This window comes from Scomber scombrus, chromosome 10 (genome assembly GCF_963691925.1).
Source record: "Scomber scombrus chromosome 10, fScoSco1.1, whole genome shotgun sequence".
NCBI lineage: Eukaryota > Metazoa > Chordata > Actinopteri > Scombriformes > Scombridae > Scomber > Scomber scombrus.
In genome coordinates, this window is record NC_084979.1 from 28,342,486 (window position 1) to 28,362,614 (window position 20,129).

The 20,129-nt window shown below is 39.5% G+C and overlaps 1 protein-coding gene across 1 annotated transcript; it reads right to left on the bottom strand.

Annotated features, from left to right (window-relative positions):
* Positions 1 to 1,018: 1,018 nt before the first annotated feature.
* nol9 (nucleolar protein 9) lies at positions 1,019 to 19,951 on the bottom strand. Its single transcript, XM_062427701.1, is given in 14 exon segments — positions 1,019 to 2,154; positions 3,426 to 3,518; positions 3,520 to 3,560; positions 8,109 to 8,283; positions 10,009 to 10,123; positions 10,203 to 10,455; positions 10,553 to 10,720; positions 11,981 to 12,078; positions 13,773 to 13,869; positions 14,905 to 15,040; positions 15,154 to 15,284; positions 15,390 to 15,600; positions 17,794 to 18,324; positions 19,798 to 19,951. Coding segments are annotated over 13 exon segments (2,109 nt in total). The 5' UTR covers positions 18,265 to 18,324; positions 19,798 to 19,951; the 3' UTR covers positions 1,019 to 2,034.
* Between the last annotated feature and the right edge of the window lie 178 nt (positions 19,952 to 20,129).

Consider the following 20,129-nt stretch of genomic DNA (forward strand, 5'->3'; position numbering starts at 1 on the left):
TCTTTAGTAAAGCTAGATCTGTCTTTAATACCATTTATTAACCCTCCTGTTGTCATCGAGTCAAAGAAAGAAGGGAGGAAGAAGGAAGAAGGAAAGAAAGAAAGAAAGGAGGGAGGGAGGGAGGAAGGAAGAAGGAAGGAAAGGAGGGAAGAAGGAAGGGAGGAAAGGAAAGAAGGAAGGAAGGTAGGAGGGAGGGAGGAAAGAAGGAAGGGAGGGGGGTGGGAGAAAGGAAAAGAGGAAGGGAGGAAGAAAGGAAAGAAGGACAGAGGAAAGAAGGAAGGAGGGAGGGAGAAAAGAAAAGAGGAATGGAGGAAGGAAGGAAAGAAGGACAGAGGAAAGAAGGAAGGTAATGGGGAGGAAAGAAAGAGAGAAGGAGGGAGGAAAGAAGGAAGGGAGGAAGGAAGGAACAAAGGAAGGAAGGAGGGAAGCAAAGAAGGAGGGAGGGAGGAAGGAAGGACAGAAGGAAGGAAGAAAGGGGGATGGAAGAAGGGAGGGAAGCAAGAGAGAAAGGAAAGAAAGAGAAGTGAGGAAGGAAGCTTAACCCTTTGTAGAGAAGAAAGTGCTGTTTAACCCTCACATACTGTTCATAGTATCCCTTATAATTAATGTCTATACATCATCTCTAAACTACAAATCATTCATGAACACCTCATCAGTCATTAATAAACTGGTTATCAATCCTTAATGAAGCTTTCAGAGAGCAGAGTGTACCTGTAGCTATAGCAACCATAGAACAACCTGTATCTATAGCAACCATAGAACATTCTGATGGTCTGTCTGTGCATTAAATACCTCATACAAGTGGTAGAGATTGCCCAAAAAGTTAAATGGGTTCAATAGATTTTGTTTTTGACCAGATATCATGACACAAAGTGACCTACAAAGGGTTAAAGGCTCGTTACTGCAGTTTGAGACGTCAAATTGAGCATCTTCTGCTGTTCAGAGCAAAAGAATCCCAGCATGTATACATATATATATATATATATTTGCTGCTCCCTTGAGGCAAAAAACAGTAGCATCAAGAAACAAAATGATCTTTATTTTTTGTATCTTTTCTATCGACATAAGAAAACCGTCAACACATCGCATTTACAAAAAGAACCAAAACCTCTTGAATGACTTTGTAAGTGCACAAACAGTTTGGTGTCATTTTAACACAATAACAAGAAAAAGATGTACAACAGTTAAAGCAGGTTTAGTCAGTGATAAAAATAGAGTCTCTTATTTTTCTTCTTTTTTTTTTGACTGGCATAAAAGCGCAACACTGACAGAAATGAGCTTCTTTCATTTATAAACCATCAGAAAGGTGAAACATCCCTCTTTTATTCTTCTTTACTTGAACGTTGGATGGAAAGTCCTGATGTTGGACATTTTTTACCCATTAATAATAATAATAATAATACAGATGTAAGAAATGAACAAACTACTTTTTCTAAAGCAGAAAACTACACTGCATTACTGTGATGTACACACTTGTAAACCGACCATTTACCTGCTTGAAAACACAGATTAAATCTTTAACAAACACCGGTGACGCTGGTCTCGAGTAGAAAAACACTGACAGCAAAGAAAAAACAAAAAAAACACACAAAGCCTGAAGAAAAGTTGTTTAATATCTGACAGGTTTGTGTATTAAGTTTCAGCTTTTTTGGAATGTCACCTACAAACAAGAGCTTCAACTACAAGTTATGATTATTATTATTATTGTCCTCCTTTGTGACAGGAAACAGAGAAATTCATGGAGATCCTTCACGCCGCCATCTTGCGTACTCGGAGCAGGTTTTTAAGACAAAACAGCGTTTTCAGGGTAACAGGAAGGAGCTGGCTGTCATGTCCTCCTGCAGAGTTTGTAATACTGGCAGCTGCTCTCTCAGACTTGAATCTTGAAGTTTAAAAAAAAGAAAGAAGAAGAAAGAATATCCGATTCAACCTCAGTTCTGTACATTCAAAAGAGCCAGTCTGGACCGGTTTGGCTTGAAGAGCAGCAGTCAAGAAGGGGTGAAGAGCGTGAAAGCGATGGCGAGTAGAAAACAGTCACTGCGCTCCAACGTGACTCGGCCTCATCAGTCCTTTGAAGACTCGCAGCTTTCCTGCACCGCTCAGATCAAAACTGTAGTTGGTGGTGATGTAAGGCATCTCTCCCTCGAAGCCAGGCTGAAATAAAAGATACAATCAGTCACAATATGCTCAAGTTTAACCCTCCTGTTGTCCTCGAGTCAAGGAAGGAAGGGAGGAAGAAGGAAGGGAGGAAGGAAGAAGGAAGGAAAGGAGGGAAGAAGGAATGATGGAAGGGAGGAAGAAGGAAGTTAAGGAGGGAGGAAAGAAGGAAAGGAAGGGAGGAAAGAGGAAGGAAGAAGGAAGGAAAGGAGGGAGGAAGGAAGGAGGGAAGGAAGGAAGGGAGGAAAGGAGGAAGGAAAGAAGGATGGAAGGAAGTGGGAGGGAGGGAGGGAGGGAGAAAGGAAAAGAGGAAGGGAGGAAGGAAAGGAAGGAAAGGAGGGAGGGAAGGAAGGAAGGAGGGAGGAAGGAAGGAAGGAAGGAAGGAAAGGAAAGAAGGAAGGGAGGAAGGAAAGGAAGGAAAGAAGCAAGGAAGGTAAGAGGGAGGGAGGGAGAATGGAAAAGAGGAAGGGAGGAAGGAAGGACAGAGGAAAGAAGGAAGGGAGGAAGGTAGGGGGAGGAAAGAAAGAGAGAAGGAGGGAGGGAGGAAGGAAAGGAAGGAAGGAAGGAAAGGGGATGGAGGAAGGAAAGAAGGAAGGGAAGGAGGGAGGAAATAAGAAAAGGAGGAAGGAAAGGAGGGAAGAAGGAAGGGAGGAAGAAGGAAGGAAAGGAGGGAGGAAATAAGGAAAGGAAGGGAGGAAGGAAGAAGGAAGGAAAGGAGGGAGGAAGGAAGGAGGGAAGGAAGGAGGGAGGAAAGGAAAGAAGGAAGGGAGGAAGGAAAGAAGGTAAGGAAGGGGGGAAGGAAAGAAGGAAGGAAGGAAGGTAGGAGGGAGGGAGGGAGGGACAAAGGAAAAGAGGAAGGGAGGAAGGAAGGAAAGAAGGAAGGAAGGTAGGAGGGAGGGAGGAAAGGAAGGAAGGAAGGAAGGATGGAAGGGGGGTGGAGGAAGGAAAGAAGGAAGGGAAGGAGGGAGGAAAGAAGGAAAGGAAGGGAGGAAGGAAGGAAAGGAGGGAGGAAGGAAGGAGGAGGAAGGAAGAGAAGGAAGGAAGGAAGGAAGGATGGAGGAAGGAAAGAAGGAAGGGAAGGAAGAGAGAGGAAGGAAAGAAAGAGAGAAGGAAGGAGGGAGGGAGGAAGGAAGGACAGAAGGAAGGAAGGGAGGAAAGAAAGAACAGTCAAAACAGACGACACAAAGGTTAAGTTTAATAGCAAAAACAAGTTAATTTAATAGCATTGTAGAGTATTGTGTGTGAAATAATGGAAGCGTTGATGTAACCTGTGTTGTGAGGATGCAGGAAGGCAGTGATATCGCTCCCAGGAGGAGACAGTTGACTTTACGGAGGACGGACGGGTCTACGGGTGTCAGCAGTAGAGTACAGACCTCGCACCATGTCGATGCCTCGGAGCACACCTGCAACACACAACACACTCAGTTGAACCCTTTTGTTATTATGACAACACCAAAAATCTAACATAATATTTTATATCACATGTTGCTTGTTTACTTATTATTTATTCTTCTTTCTATTTCGGCTCCCACTTCGCTGCTGTAATGCTGTAAGTTTCCCCATCGTGGACTAATAAAGGATTATCTTCTCTTACATATTTTAGTCAGACTTGTCATATATTATTATTTCAGAATGAGTTTGGCTGTTTTAGAAATGCCCGGAGAGGCCTGAATGTTTTATGTAATATAAACTTTTTTTGCCTGCATGTCTACAGCTTCTCACCAGAGGGAGAATATCTGTGTGTAAATAGACAGCAGGATGTCAGCGCTAATGTAAAAATGAAATGAAAATTCAAATAACTTTTCACTGGATTACACTGAAGAAAACATTAAAATGTGATGACACCGGTCGGCCTAAAGGCACATACCATATAATTGCAACGCCTACAGTTCAATTCCTGGCCTTTATAGGTGTCACAACCTCTCTCTTGCTCTCCTCATCACACTGACTCTCAAATGAAGGCCAAAATGCCAACAAAAAAAAAATCTTTAAAAAAGGTTTAAAATGTGATAAAAATGAAAACTAATTTTTTTGTGGACCCAGCATCAAATTTCTGCTTTAATCCATTTTGAGAGAATATATTAGAGGATTATGGTAAAAATGTCTAAGTGGTGTAACCATAAAAACTTTGTACCAAATAATTCAACTTGCTTAAAAACAGTAAATTCTCAATAAAACACCATATCAACTAGTTTGGCATGATCTTACATTATAACTATTAAATAAAGGTAATGGAATACAATTGTTCTAAATATTACATTTACTCTGGTAACCATGGAGATCAGGAAACATTTAAAGTAATTATTAGTATCAGTCCACTTAAATACACTGTAGGTTGATAAAATATGTAATATTTATCATTCTTTTGTGGTTACACCATTTGACATTTTCAGGAGCATTCAGTCTGACTTTTGGTTAAAAAAAAATGCAAATGTCATTTCAAATGATATAAAACCAACAAAAATACTAAATGTACATTTTAACAAACCTTCCTTCTTTCCTTTCCTCCCTTCCCTCCTACCTTCCTTCCTTCCTCCCTTCCTCCTTCCTTCCTTCCCTCCTCCTTTCCTCCCTCCTTTCCTTACTTCTTCCTCCCTTCCTTCCTTCTTCCTCCTTTCCTTCCTTCTTCCTACCTTCCTTTCCTTCCTCCCTCCCTCCTACCTTCCTTAATAAAAAGGACCTCCCTTCCTTCTTTCCTTTCCTTCCTTCCTTCCTTCTTTCCTTTCCTCCCTCCCTTCCTTCCAAATAAACTAAACTAAACATGTCAATAGACCCAGAACAGCTTCAATGGACTAAAGTGTTTGTGCATTTTGTGCCACTTCAGTCATTTCAAATGATATAAAACCAACAAAAATACTAAATGTGCATTTTAACAAACCTGATGCTGCTTTAAAGACAATTTGTCACTAACTCACATATAAGTAATGTCTTTTTTTTCTCATTTCTGTGCAGATTTATGGGAGTTTATCTGCGCTGTTCTCATAAAACATAAATCCTCACTGAATCTGAGCTGAAACATATTTGGGTGCTTTTCATTAAGCGAACGTGTCTCCTCGCTTCCCTTCACTCGCACCACTTCCTTCGTGTCTGAGTTTGTTCTTGGTGAGGATGTGAGAGACAGATGAGAGGAAAAGACGTGAGGACGGAGGAATTCAATTCATCAAACGGAACGTCGTCGCTCACTGCAGAGTGATTGTGAAGAGATGGAAACTACTCACAACTCAGATATGAAGAAATCAACTATCGATATTTAGAAATGAGTACGTTTAACCTTCGTGTCGTCCTCCCGGGTCAAATTGACTCCCGTCTGTCCTTCCTCCATCCCTCCTTCTCTCTTTCTTTCCTTCCTCTCTCTTTACTCCCTTCCTTCTTCCCTTCCTACATCCCCCTTTCTTCCTTCCTTATGTCCTTCCTCCCTCCCTCCACTTTTCCTTTCTCCCTCCCTCCCTCCTTCCTTCTTTACTCCCTCCCTCCTACCTTCCTTCCTTCTTTCCTCCGTCCTTCCTTTCCTTCTTCCCTTCCTTATTTCCTTTCCTCCCTTCCTCCCTCCTTCCTTCTTTCCTCCCTCCTTTCCTTCCTTCCTTCCTCCTATCCTTCCTTCTTCCTTCCTCCCCCTCCCTCCTTTCCTTGCTTCTTCCTCCCTTCCTTCCTTCTTCCTCCTGCCTCCCTTCCTTCCTTCCTCCCTCCCTTCCTTCTTTCCTCCGTCCTTCCTTCTTTCCTCCGTCCTTCCTTTCCTTCTTCCCTTCCTTATTTCCTTTCCTCCCTTCCTTCCTTCCTCCTTCCTTCTTTCCTCCCTCCTTTCCTTCCTTCCCTCCTTCCTTCCTTCCTCCCTCCTATCCTCCCTCCTATCCTTCCTTCCTCCTCCCTCCCTTCCTTCCTTCCTTGACTCGAGGACAACAGGAGGGTTAACTCATAAAAGATTAAACTTTAAATTCATATACAGGTAATTAAAACTTTAAACTGTTACTTAATCATTTCTACATAGTGCTAGCTGGAAGGGAAACACCTGATAACTGAATAAGACACAAGTCGTCCATTTAAATCTGGTAATTACTGAAAGAACAGAACCGACGTAACGCAGCAATAAAAACAGCTGCAGAACATTTTTAAATAAAATATTAGTGAGTGATAATAGTTTGTTAAAGTCTGACGTCTTCTTCAGGCTCAGGATGATTTTATAGGAGACTCACAGCTGTGCAGCTGTGTCATATTTTCCAAAAAAAGAGCTGCGACATGCGTAAAATGGAAAAGAGGAGAAGAGAAGGATTTTGACTTGTGAGGAACAATAATAATAATAATAAAGTTGCAAATGTGTTTTTTTATGACTGTTTCATGATTCAGTTATTTTTATTTTATGAATAAATATGAACAGCTGCTGTTGGTGTTGTCATTCCTGCACATGTGATACACCTGTGTTTTATCGCTCTAAGCTCCTCCAGGACTCTTCTCTCGCTCCTCGTCCCCTTAAGGAGCATTTAAAGAACTGGTAGATTCTCAGTGATGGAAGTGGGAGAACGATTTCTGAGTCACAGCTGGCGGACGGAAGAAAGACGACGCGAGGAAGCATAAATTAGCTAAATGAAAAGCATCTTTGTCTCAGATTCAGCTGAGTCATGATTAAGAGACGGAGGAGTGAGATTATTCACACAAAGGGTTAAACAACCAAGAGAAATCACCAATTTTTGACCGAAGAGTCCCGTCATAGAAAGAGCCTTTTACCAAAATCTGATCGGACTGATGAATAAATGTGATGAATGTTTCAGAGAGCAGAGAGAGTGTATTATTTAAGGGTTTACACCACTAAACATCTCCTATCACACAATATCATGTCCTATTTTACCTGAGACATGAAAATATAACATAGCAATAATGATTAAAATGTTGTGAATCTCTTTAGTCACTCCATCTCTAAGTTACCATGGTAACTAGATGTTTTTAGTCATTTTTTCATCTCTTTTTGGTGGTTAAATGTTATTTTATTGAAAGTGTATTTTGTATTTTTGGAGAAAAAACTGCTCCTATCACACAATATCATGTCCTATTTTACCTAAGACATGAAAATATAACATAGCAATAATGATTGAAATGTTATTTCATATGTAAAGTGAAAATGAGCAGAGCTTTATGGAGCTGTGGGGTTTATTGTAAAACCATTATTAGAGCCATCAGTCTTCACTGCTACATCATAACAAGAAATCCTCTTAACTACTATCTTATTAAAACTATTAACTCTTCATTTAACAAAGAGGAAGAGTAGCTGTTGCCTGGGTAACAGCTTTCCTTCCTCTCTCTTCCTTCCCTTCCTTCTTTCCTTCCTCCATCCCCCTTCCTTCCTCCCTCTCTCCTTCTCTCTTTCTTTCCTCCCCCCTACCTTCCTCCCTTCCTTCTTTCCTCTGTCCTTCCTTCCTCCCTCCCTCCCTCAACCTTCCTTCCTTCCTTCTTTCCTTCCTCCCTCTCTCCTACCTTCCTTCCTTCTTTCCTTCCTCCCTTCCTTCCCTCCTCCTTTCCTTCCTTCTTCCTCCCTCCTTTCCTTCCTTCTTCCTCCTTTCCTTCCTTCTTCCTACCTTCCTTCCTTCCTTTCTTCCTCCCTCCCTCCCTCCTACCTTCCTTAATAAAAAGGAAAGGAAGGAAAAATCCTTCCTTTCCTTCCTCCCTTCCTTCTTTCCTTTCCTCCCTTCCTTCCTTCCTCCCTTCCTCCCTTCCTTCTTTCCTTTCCTCCCTCCCTTCCTTCCAAATAAACTAAACTAAACATGTCAATAGATACGGGGTTAAATTTGACCCAGAACAGCTTCAATGGACTAAAGTGTTTGTGCATTTTGAGCCACTTCAGTCATCAAAGGGTAAGGGTTCAGGGTAAAAAACGTAAAAATGTGAAAAGTATGTAAAGGATTAAAAGGCTCAAACAACATGAATTAGATCATTCCCATCAAAGGGTCGGGCGGAGTACGTACCGAAGCCCACACACGGACAGAGAGGCGCCTGGTTCAGCAGCACCGGACCTCCCCTGCTCGTTACTTTCTCTCCCAGACAGCAGAGTCCCACCAGGCTGCAGTTGGCAGCGTAAAACATGTGATTGGGAACGACCTCGCAGTGGATGACACCCAACGCCACGGCTGTGTGCGGCACCTGTGGGTCCAGAGCGACGCTCGTTAGGTTCAACTGAGACTTTTATAAAGATAAATGTTGCGGAGGAAACATTTTTAAACCTTCATGTCGTCCTCCCGGGTCAAATTGACCCCGTCTGTTTTGACTGTTCCTTCTTTCCTTCCTTCCTTCCGTCTGTCCTTCCTCCCTCCCTCCTTCTCTCTTTCTTTCCTTCCTCTCTCTTTCCTCCCTTCCTTCTTTTCTTCCTTCATCCCCCTTTATTCCTTCCTTCTTTCTTTCCTTCCTTCCACCCTTCCTTCCTTCCTCCCTCCCTCCTTGTCTCTTTCTTTCCTCCCCCTACCTTTCTCCCTTCCTTCTTTCCTCTGTCCTTCTTTCCTTCCTTCCTCCCTTCCTCTTTTCCTTTCTACCTCCCTCCTACCTTCCTTCCTTCCTTCTTTCCTCCGTCCTTTATTCCCTCCTTTCCTTCCTACCTATCTTCTTTTCTTTCCTTCCTTCCTTCCTCCCTCCTTCCTTTCCTTCCTTCCTCCCTCCCTCCCTCATTTCCTTCCTTCTTCCTCTCTTCCTTCCTTCCTCCATCCCTCCCTCATTTCCTTCCTTGTTCCTTCCTTCTTCCTTCCTCCCTTCCTCCCTTGACTCCAGGGCGACAGGAGGGTTAAACCTACTGAATGAGTGTGTCAGTAATTATAAAATCATGTTGGACCTTTTCAAGTTTTAGTAATGAAGTATAAACAGTGTCATAAGATAGAAAATAAGGTTGTGCTTCATGTTTAAATGAATTTATGCACAAAAAAAATGCTAAATTTCCTCATTTGATATCTTTATGCAACCATAAAATGTGTTTAATGTTGTTTAATAGATTTTTAAATAATCACTTTATACTCTTTTCCCAGGATTTATTCCCATTAATTGAGTTTGATTTTAAACACACACCTGCAGACAATCATTAAATGATACTCTGATAATGGAATCAGGGAAATCAGCCCCCAAATGTGAATATATTATAAATCCAGGTTAAAAACGTTTTTTATGATTGAACTCTTTTTAAAGCACTTTAAATTTTAATCTTTCATTTGCACTGCACATGTTCTTTTAATGATTTCAAAGCAAATCATTACTTTATTCTCTATTTTAGTTTAGCTTTTCATTTCTTTTCTCTCTATTTCTATTTTTCTGTACTTTGTTTTCTTTTTTATTAAAATTGGGTTTTCTTGTTTTTAATGTTTCCAATTTTTACTGTTTAATATTTAGTTTTTATGTAAAGCACATTGAGTTGCCTCTTTGTATGAAATGCACTATATAAATAAATAAAGCTGCCTTGCCGCTATGAGTATTGTACCTAAATGAAATTATGCATTTAAAACACTGGTTTCTTGTACTTTAAAATGTTTAAATCATCACTTCACATGAATATACACATCACTCTTTTCACAGGATTTTCTTGCCATAAATTAAGTTTGACTTTAAGCACATACCTGCAGATAACCATTAAACGCTTCACTCTAAATGTGCCGTGTTATTCTTTCATATCTGTCTAATTATTTTCTTAATAGAACAAAAATTCCTTTCTAATCACATTTAATATTTAATCTTGATGCCAAGAGGCCGATTTCCAACATGCTTAATTAAATTCTGGCGACTCATTTCTGAGGTAATAATAATAATAATAATAATAATAATAATAATAATAATATAAAACAGAACTAGGTCTCTTATCAAGAACACAGCTGCAGCTTTATGCTTCTGTACCTGGTACGGAGTGAGGCAGTTCAGAGGTCTAACGGGTCCGGGGTCGGGAGACTGCAGCTGACTCAGGTAGGCCAGCAGTGACAGCTCTCTGTGCTCGTTAGTGCGCTGGTGCTTCCTGTCAAACACACACAGATAACATTTAGAATAACTTAATAAATCCAGTTTTAACTCTGCATGTTCAACGGTGAACTTACGCCGTTCCCTGCCGCCCGACTCCTTGGAAATCTGAGTCTACGATCAGGTGAACGTAGCTTCTGGGGGGGCTGTTGCTCTCCGTGAACTCGTCCAGAGCCGTCTGAGCGGGCGGGTGCGTCTGGCAGCCGTGTGCCGTCCTGAGAAACTCTGGAGTTAAGGCGGCACACTGCGTGGACCCGGTATGACCGAGCTGGACCACATGCGAGACCGGGAAGAAGCGGATCATGTCTATAAGCAGCTGGAATCCAAATCCTGTTAGACGGGCAACAAAAAGCACATCAGACTCTTTTTTTTTTTTACACTTTAACTTCTCAATACATTTCACAGAGAGGAATCAACAGCTGCTGACCTTTGACCCAGCCCATGGTGTTGATAATGACGGGGGTCTCTCTGTTCAGGGAGCGTCTACGCCACAAGGACTTAAGGCATTCCAGGTAGCGGTCTAAGTCCGACTCGCATGACGACTGGCCGTAATAGATCATGTGTTCTGGTGCGCGCTGATGTGTGAAAGGAGGACCTGAAAAATATACAAAATGTTTCAAGAAATGACATAAGAGACAAGAAATGAAGACACACATTGATACTTTATTTAATTATTATTACTTTAGTACCAACTAAAATGATTAAAGTATACTAATGATGTAACAGTGTGTTAAAAGAAGCATTTTAAAGAGTCTCTCTTACACAAACAGTACAGGAATGACATGAGAAAAAAAGATTAAGATACACATTAACCCCCCCAATTAAAATGATGCAATAATACTAATAATGTAACAAATGAATGCAATTAAGGCATGACTGTGCAATAATCTGGTGATTGTGCAATAACTTGAATGACATGTTGTATGTGAGGTGAGTGCTTGGTATTTATGTTTTTTTATTTTATTCTAGTATTAATGTTTTTATCTTTGCACTTTCATAATTTGCACTAATAAGGGGTTGCATCTCAATTTGCAATAAAGATCTATTCTATTCTAAAAGTGTCATTTTAAAGAGTTTATAGTGATTTTAAATGTAATACAATGGATACACAATACTCACAACTTCAGTAAAAACAAATAAGAAGGCACCAGTTTATTAGGTACACCTGGCTATAACTAATTCAGTCCAATTCAACAGGCTGTAGTCATATTAAACCCTTATAGAAGATATAATATTCAGCTTCTGTTCAAAGTGTTTTCTAAAAAGGTGTTAATTCACATTTACGGTCATTTTGGAGGCTGTAGTTTGTGATGCTGTTGAATTATCGTCCTTTAAATCAGGGCTGCTGTGTTAAACTGCATTAATTATAACTGCAATATAAGTATTTTAGGTATATTCTTACTATAACTGTGCAATATATGTTTTTCACTTTAAAATCAAACGCAGGTATATTATCATTCTGACGTCACCAATATTACTCTTGTTCATAATATTACATCATAATGTGGTTTAGTTAAATTTAAAAGGGGTTAAAATGTGAAAATAAACATATGAGTAACTTTTTTTGTGGACCAAGCATTAAAATGTCTGCTTTTAATCTAAATTACGGCAAAATGTCTAAGTGGTGTAACCATTAAAACTTTGTATGAAATAATTAAACTTGCTTAAGAACTATATTATGGTCTAATCCAGTTGCTGCTGCAATACTGCTGATTTCCCCAACGTGGGACTAATACAGGAATATCTAATCTTATAAAGTGACAAACTAACGGGAATAACTTTGGAGTTGCGTGAAAAAAAAAAAAGTCAAAATTAAGAAATAAGATGTGTGAAGTAACAGGAGGGTAAAACGTACCGAGGAGCGGCTCCGTGACAGTCGACAGAGACAAACAACCAGCCGGGGTGAACTCCGTCTGACCGAGATCTCCTTCCAAATAATCTACACTGGTAGTGCTGCAGAGACACACACACACACACACACACACACACACACACACACACACACACACACACACACACACACACACACACACACACACACACACACACACACACATATATATATCAAGTTGGGTTACATATCATGTTTGACCAAAAGAAGAAGAAGAAAAAAAGCGGATATATGTTGACTTGCCAACGTTCTTACTCCCACAGACTAAGATCTGTCCTTCCTCCCTCCCTCCTTCTCTCTTTCTTTCCTTCCTCTCTCTTTCCTCCCTTCCTTCTTTCCTTCCTTCATCCCCCTTTATTCCTTCCTTCTGTCCTTCCTTCCTCCCTCCTTCCTTCCTACTTTCCTTCCTTCCACCCTTCTTTCCTTCCTTCCTCCCTCCTTCCTTCCTACTTTCCTTCCTTCCACCCTTCTTTCCTTCCTTCCTCCCTCCCTCCTTGTCTCTTTCTTTCCTCCCCCTACCTTTCTCCATTCCTTTTTTCCTCTGTCCTTCTTTCCTTCCTTCCTCCCTTCCTCTTTTCCTTTCTCCCTCCCTCCTACCTTCCTTCCTTCTTTCTTTCCTCCGTCCTTTATTCCCTCCTATCCTTCCTCCGTCCTTTATTCCCTCCTTTCCTTCCTCCCTATCTTCTTTTCTTTCCTTCCTTCCTCCCTCCCTCTTTTCCTTCCTCCCTCCCTCCCTCATTTCCTTCCTTCTTCCTTCCTCCCTTCCTTCCTTGACTCGAGGGCAACAGGAGGGTTAAACCTACTGAATGAGTGTGTCAGTAATTATAAAATCATGTTGGACCTTTTAAGTTTTAGTAATGAAGTATAAACAGTGTCATTACCAGAATTATTATTTGCTTATCAAAATAGTTACCAATTAAAGTCGACCAACTAATCGATTAATCCGCTAATAGTTGCAGCTCTAATCAAACTGACAAAATAAAAAATCTGTTTATAACTAATAAACACAGTTGAAGACAGTTTGGTTCGTTAATCTTGAGAGAACTTACTGATTTAGTAACGTGTTGACGAGGAAGCGGATATATGTTGACTTGCCAACGTTTTTACTCCCACAGACTAAGATCTGTCCTTCCTCCCTCCCTCCCTCCTTCTCTCTTTCTTTCCTTCCTCTCTCTTTCCTCCCTTCCTTCTTTCCTTGCTTCATCCCCCTTTATTCCTTCCTTCTGTCCTTCCTTCCTCCCTCCTTCCACCTTCTTTCCTTCCTTCCTCCCTCCCTCCTCGTCTCTTTCTTTCCTCCCCCTACCTTCCTCCCTTCCTCTTTTCCTTTCTCCCTCCCTCCCTCCTACCTTCCTTCTTTCCTCCGTCCTTTATTCCCTCCTTTCCTTCCTCCCTATCTTCTTTTCTTTCCTTCCTTCCTCCCTCCCTCCTTTCCTTCCTTCCTCCCTCCCTCCCTCATTTCCTTCCTCCCTTCCTTCCTTGACTCGAGGGCAACAGGAGGGTTAAACCTACTGAATGAGTGTGTCAGTAATTATAAAATCATGTTGGACCTTTTTAAGTTTTAGTAATGAAGTATTAACAGTGTCATTACCAGAATTATTATTTGCTTATCAAAATAGTTACCAATTAAAGTCGACCAACTAATCGATTAATCGGCTAATAGTTGCAGCTCTAATCACACTAACGAAATAAAACATCTGTTTATAATTAATAAACACAGTTGAAGACAGTTTGGTTCGTTAATCTTGAAGGAACTTACTGATTTAGTAACGTGTTGACGAGGAAGCGGATATATGTTGACTTGCCAACGTTCTTACTCCCACAGACTAAGATCACTGCACAGCCGTCCATGTCGCCTGGGTAACAGAAACACATCAGATCATTTACAGCAGCTGGGACAGATGTGTGTTTCCTCATGTTGTGTGTAAAGCCACTACTAGACAACGGATACATAACATCGCTGGGTTCGTCTGTTGAAGTAACAGTTTTTGACCATTTAGACATAAATAAAGTGAAGATATGAAGGAAGTAAAGTGTTTTTCTGTCGACTCACAGGCAGCATCAGTACCATATTTTAAACCTTATGTTGCTTAATTGATGATAATTTATCAGTGTTGGACACAGTGAGTGAACTCCCTCATTAATAATAATTTTCTCATCAATTTCGTACATGGGTCAGTGACAAATAAGGGTTGGCAAGATGAGCAATTAAAACATTTCTTGAAAAAAATGGTTTTAAAAAGCAGCATCAGGTTTGTTAAAATGTACATTTTGTATTTTGTTGGACATTTGGAACCATTTTTTAACCAAAAGTAAGACTGAATGTTCCTGAAAATGTCAAATGGTGTAACCACAAAAGAATGATAAATATTACATATGTTATCAACCTACAGTGTATTTAAGTGGACTTTTTAACGTTAATGTAAATGTTTCCTGATCTCCATGGTTACCAGAGTAAATGTAATATTTAGAACAATTGTATTCATTACCTTTATTTAATATAAAAAGTTATAATGTAAGATCATGCCAAACTAGTTGATATGGTGTTTTATTGAGAATTTACTGTTTTTAAGCAAGTTGAATTATTTACTACAAAGTTTCTATGGTTACACCACTTAGACATTTTTGCCATAATCCTCTAATATATTCTCTCAAAATGGATTAAAAGCAGAAATTTGATGCTGGGTCCACAAAAAAAGAATGTGTGCAAGTTATTCATACGTTTCTTTTCACTTTTTAACCCCTTTTAAATTGGACTAAACCACATGGACACAAAAAACAAACCCATAGATACTGAAGCATGAAATTACACAATGTTAAATTGGGACTCTTAATTTATTCCTTCAGTGTTGAAAGTGCTACAGAAGTGCAACAGAGTCTGAGGATCTCACCTCTGCTGGCGCTGACCACCGTGTTCAGAGAATCTCTGTAACTGCCGGACATTTTCAGGCCCTCGATGGTCTTAGCGAGAGGAATCATCCCCAAACCGTTGAGAGGAGTGTCGAGAACAGCTGACAGGAGTTCACTCTGTATATAAAAACAAGAGAGAATAAATTGATTTCCAGCTCTTATTCCTAATTAAATGTGGTCGAACGTCTTGTGATTCGGAGGATAACGTCGATATATATTTATTTAAGTACCATCGGGGGGCTGAACAGTTCGCCGAGGTCTGCGAAGCTCGACAGAAACCGAGTCAGAGGCGTCTCCATCGGCTCCAGCAGGATGATGGATGAGTGTGACGTCACCTTTTTTAGCAGCTTCTTCCGCGATGCTGCAGAGAGCACATTCAAAGAGGTTTATAAAAAGACCGAAAAATATAGTCGACATAATAAAAACACGTGTTTAGCAGCTCAGGATCGTCTCAAATCAGATTTACCTGATGTCAGATACTTGGGGAGGATGCTGGAAGCCTCCGTTTTGTCGTCTCTGGTGTCGTCGGGGCTTTCCAGCGCTCTGATGGTCAGCGGACAGTGTGACGCTGGGGAGAAGAGCGGATATGACTGCTGACCCTCTTCGATGGTGAAGCCCATCACCTCCACCCGGCCGTACAAGCACGTCAGGAAACACTTTCCTCTGAAACACAGCGTCTTAAAAAGGAGAGAAACATAAATAGTCAGTCAGATATGAACCCTTAAACAGGCAACGTGCAACAGGACATATTTTGGTATTTTGGAAATGAAGCTTTTTTTAGGTTTATACTTTGATAAGAATGATAAAAATCAGTTTAGAAGCTAGTATGTGTGATATTAATGATCAGGGAAAGCAAGAATGTATCACCTCATCATCCTGGTGGAGATACAACTCATAAAATCTAAAATATATATTAACCCTCATTAACCCCTCGTAATTAGTCTCTATAAAAAACTTGTTAATCATTCATAAAAACCTCACCAGTCACAGATAAATGTGTGATCAATCCTTAATGAAGCTTTCAGAAAGCAGAAAGTGTTTATTTTTAAAAACTATTGAAAAAAACACTATAATCGTCTATGTTACAATGTTACATAAAACAAATAGAACAAAACTATTTCAAGGAATTATAGTAAATGTGAAAAATTAACATTACATAACAAAAATATTTCCTTTTCTGTATATTGTGGGTCACATTTCAGGCTAAAGGAAAAAAGTATTTTGTATTTTTACTGCTCTTGGATGTGAAAATGAGTCATGTGACCCTGAAAAGTATGTAAGGGTTAAAAAAAATAAATATATATATATATATATATATATATATATATATATATATATTTAATATAATTATGGAAATGTTTTACTTAGGTGCAAATGAGATAACATGTAACATGTAATTATCCAATTTTCCACTCCCGCCTGTTTAAGGGTTAATTAGAGCAATAATTATAACAATTAATTAATTAGTTGATGGAGAAAAATGTATAAATGTTGTTGGGACTCATTTTGGACCTTGAGCTGCCAGACTGTGTACTGTCCTCCCTTCTTTATCTAAACTGTGGAAGGAGAAGGAGAAGAGAAGAAGAAGGAGAAGAGAAGGAGAAGGAGAAGGAGAAGAGAAGAGAAGAGAAGAGAAGAGAAGAGAAGAGAAGAGAAGAGAAGAGAGGCCTCCACACTGCTGCACCTTCTTCCACAGAAAGCAGCACACCTATGTAACACTCCACTCCCCTTTTTGTGACCTGTGTTCGTGGTGAGTTCAGGGGCGCAGACACAATACGGTTTGTCTGTTCTTGCTTTTTCTGCACTGAAATAGTTTTTTTACTCATCAAATTGTTTTTATTTGTTCTCTTTTATAAACGCAATTATTTCACGATTTGTGTATTTGTAACTTGGACTTTGAAAAGTGCTCTATAAAAAAAGTTTATTATTATTATTATTATTATTATTATTATTATATGACCTCTTTATGAGCTCTTGACCCTCCTGTATGTCATGCTGTGTCTCTGATGCTGATTTTCTCTTTATTTTAATAAATGAATGTTGACGAATTTGCTCTGCGAACTCTAGTTTCAGTTCAAGATTTCAGTATTTATCCATCAGTTAAATCAACAGAAAATGAATTGGCAGCTAATCTATCAGTTCAGTAACTTTACAGGTTAAAAAATAGCCTAAATAAACTGGTTCCAGCTTTGCAAATAGGAATAATGTCTGGTTTCTTCTGGAGGTTTTTGTAGACTATGAAAATAAACTGAATATCTTTGCTGGTTTTGGACGTCAGATGACTTTCTTTTTACAATTTACTGACATTTTATTGACCAATCAATTATAATGGAAGCAGTTATTCAGTCTGACTTTTAATTGCTGCCAAATCAGACCGATTCTTTACCAAAAACGGCCTGAAGCTTGTTTGTTTTTCACAATGAATCTCTGATACTGATTTTCTCCCAGCCTCTATTTTAATAAAAACAACAAAAAAACCTCTGCTTCAGTTCAAGATGTCAGTTTTTTATCCTTCAGTTGATCAACAGAAAATTAACTGGCAGCAAATCTGGTAAGCGATTCATCGGTTCAGTAACTTTAAAAGTAAAAAATGAGCTAAAATAAACTGGTTCCAGCTTTGCAATGTCTGATTTTTCCTTTTTTTTTTTTACTAGACTATGAAAATAAACTGAATATATTTGCTGGTTTTGGATGTCAGATCACTACCAATGTGCCTTTTTTCTTTTAACAATTTGCTGACATTTTATTGACCAATCAATTATAGAAGCAGTTATTCAGTCTGACTTTTAATTCTTGCCAAATCAGACTGATTCTTTACCAAAAACAGTCTGAAGCTTCATTTTTCTCTCAGATTCTGCACACTTGCATACCTGATCCTTCTGCATGACCAGCACTGCGTGATTTTGGCGGTCGTTCCTCTGTGCGCAGTGATGCAGCGCCTCTCCATCCAGTCTACCTGGCAGGACGTTCTCCATGTCAGCCGAGGGCTCGACTCCGTTCCCCTGGATGGACAGAGAGTACTCCTTCCAGTCCTGAGAGTCATCTGACTCATCGTTCATTGTAAACGCAGAGCTCCCATTCGCCTGCGTGTGAGGTTTCTTCGCTACGGACTGAGGAGCGCTTTTCTTGGAGTCGGACACAGACTTCACTTTAGTCTTAAGTCTCTTGACGCTGGGCTTTTTCTTCACAGACGCCTGGTGCTCTTTAGCCATCTTGGCCATGACGGGACTGGAGTTGAGCTCGGAGGAGTTGATGGGAGGTCTGGAGCGTCTGCCTCTCACATCCTTCCACTTCTGAGATTTACTTTGGCCTTTTACCTGCGTGGATTTGCTCACCTTCATGTTTCTGTAATCAACACTGATTCCTGCAGGTGATGGTGGGAAATAAAAGGGGGGGGGGGGCTGCAAAGAGAGAGAGGAGAGCAAATTAGCATCTGAAAGGACAGGTGTGCTCTGTGGTGAAAGAATAGCAATGAACCATTTACTAATTATTCATCACTTTTAACACGTAGCTGTAAATAAAGCTGCAACACTCGGTTGAGATACAGAAAAAGTCCTAAAACTGAAAACACATTTGTGTATCAGAACTTAGTTTTTTCTTCTTTCCTCTCCCATGAATCATCTCACCACCCCTCACATTTATCTGCTGACCCTTTGGAGGGGCCCCACCCCTAGGTTGGGAACCACTGGACTAAACTAGCTAACTGTATATAAAGAAGTGTAAACTAGCTCCACCTCCAGCAGCTACAACAGTAACATGCTGCTCTAACACTGATGCTTCACTATTAATAATCTAATGATGTCATAATAATAATATATCAGTCAGAGGACCAAACCACTACTTTTACTGTAATACTGCATACTACATCACTCATAATACTGCAGTACTTTTACTGTAATACTGCATACTACATCACTCATAATACTGCAGTACTTTTACTGTAATACTGCATACTACATCGCCCATAATACTGCAGTACTTTTACTGTAATACTGCATACTACATCGCTCATAATACTGCACTACTTTTACTGTAATACTGCATACTACATCACTCTTGATACTGCAGTACTTTTACTGTAATACTGCATACTACATCACTCTTGATACTGCAGTACTTTTACTGTAATACTGCATACTACATCACTCTTGATACTGCAGTACTTTTACTGTAATACTGGATACTACATCACTCATAATACTTATTTTTTCATGCAGGACTTAATTAATTAATACCTTTAAAGTAAAATATCTGAATACTTCTTCCACCAGTAATTTATCCCCAAATACTTTCATAACTGATTATTCATTTGGACTCGTTTTTTAAGTAGAAAATGTCCAAATTCTCTGGTTTTACCTTTTTAAATGTAAATATTATCTATATATCTTTGTAATTATGGACAAAACAAGATATATGAAGACGTCACATTGGACTTTGGGAAGCAGTGATTAATATGTTTCTCCAGTTTCTGACACTGTATAGCACAAACAACAAAACACCTAATTAATGATAATTAAAATAATAGTTAATTGAAGCTTAATTTAACCAGAAAACTCGTTTAGCAATTAAAGGCTAAGCTACTTAAGCTAAAACGTTTATAACTATATCATACTTAAGTTTCTCAACATATAAGGCAGACTAATAAAAACATAATCACAGTCATATATGCATAAAAAGCTGCAAACCAACAAAACAACATAAAATTAAAACATTAATAAAGCAGGCAGATAACAAAGCTAGCTGCTGTAGCTCCTGTTGCCTTCAGGAGGAGAAAACTAACCCAACAACCTGTATAAAGAAACAAACAAACAATGCACCACTTTAAGAGATCATTATTTATCTTTTATCTAAGCAGACAACGTTTAAAAACTTACTAAAGTGGATCCAGGCAGCTGTCCAGATGTTAATACAGCAGAGCTAACATGCTAACGTGCTAACATGTGTGAACCACAAACATGCTGGACGATTATGATCTAACCCGGAGTGTCATGTTTGTTATAATACTACATAATTATACTTCTTAGATAAGTTATATTAAGATAGAAAATTAAACAATGATATTTAGACACAAATTATGTTTTTTGTTTGGTTTAATTGTTTAGTTAATGTTCTGTTTATTGGTGTTTTAATTCACGCATAACACACACAAAAAAAACCTTTCCCGGAGTTCGTCTCACATAAGAAACGTCACATCCTCTTCCTCCTG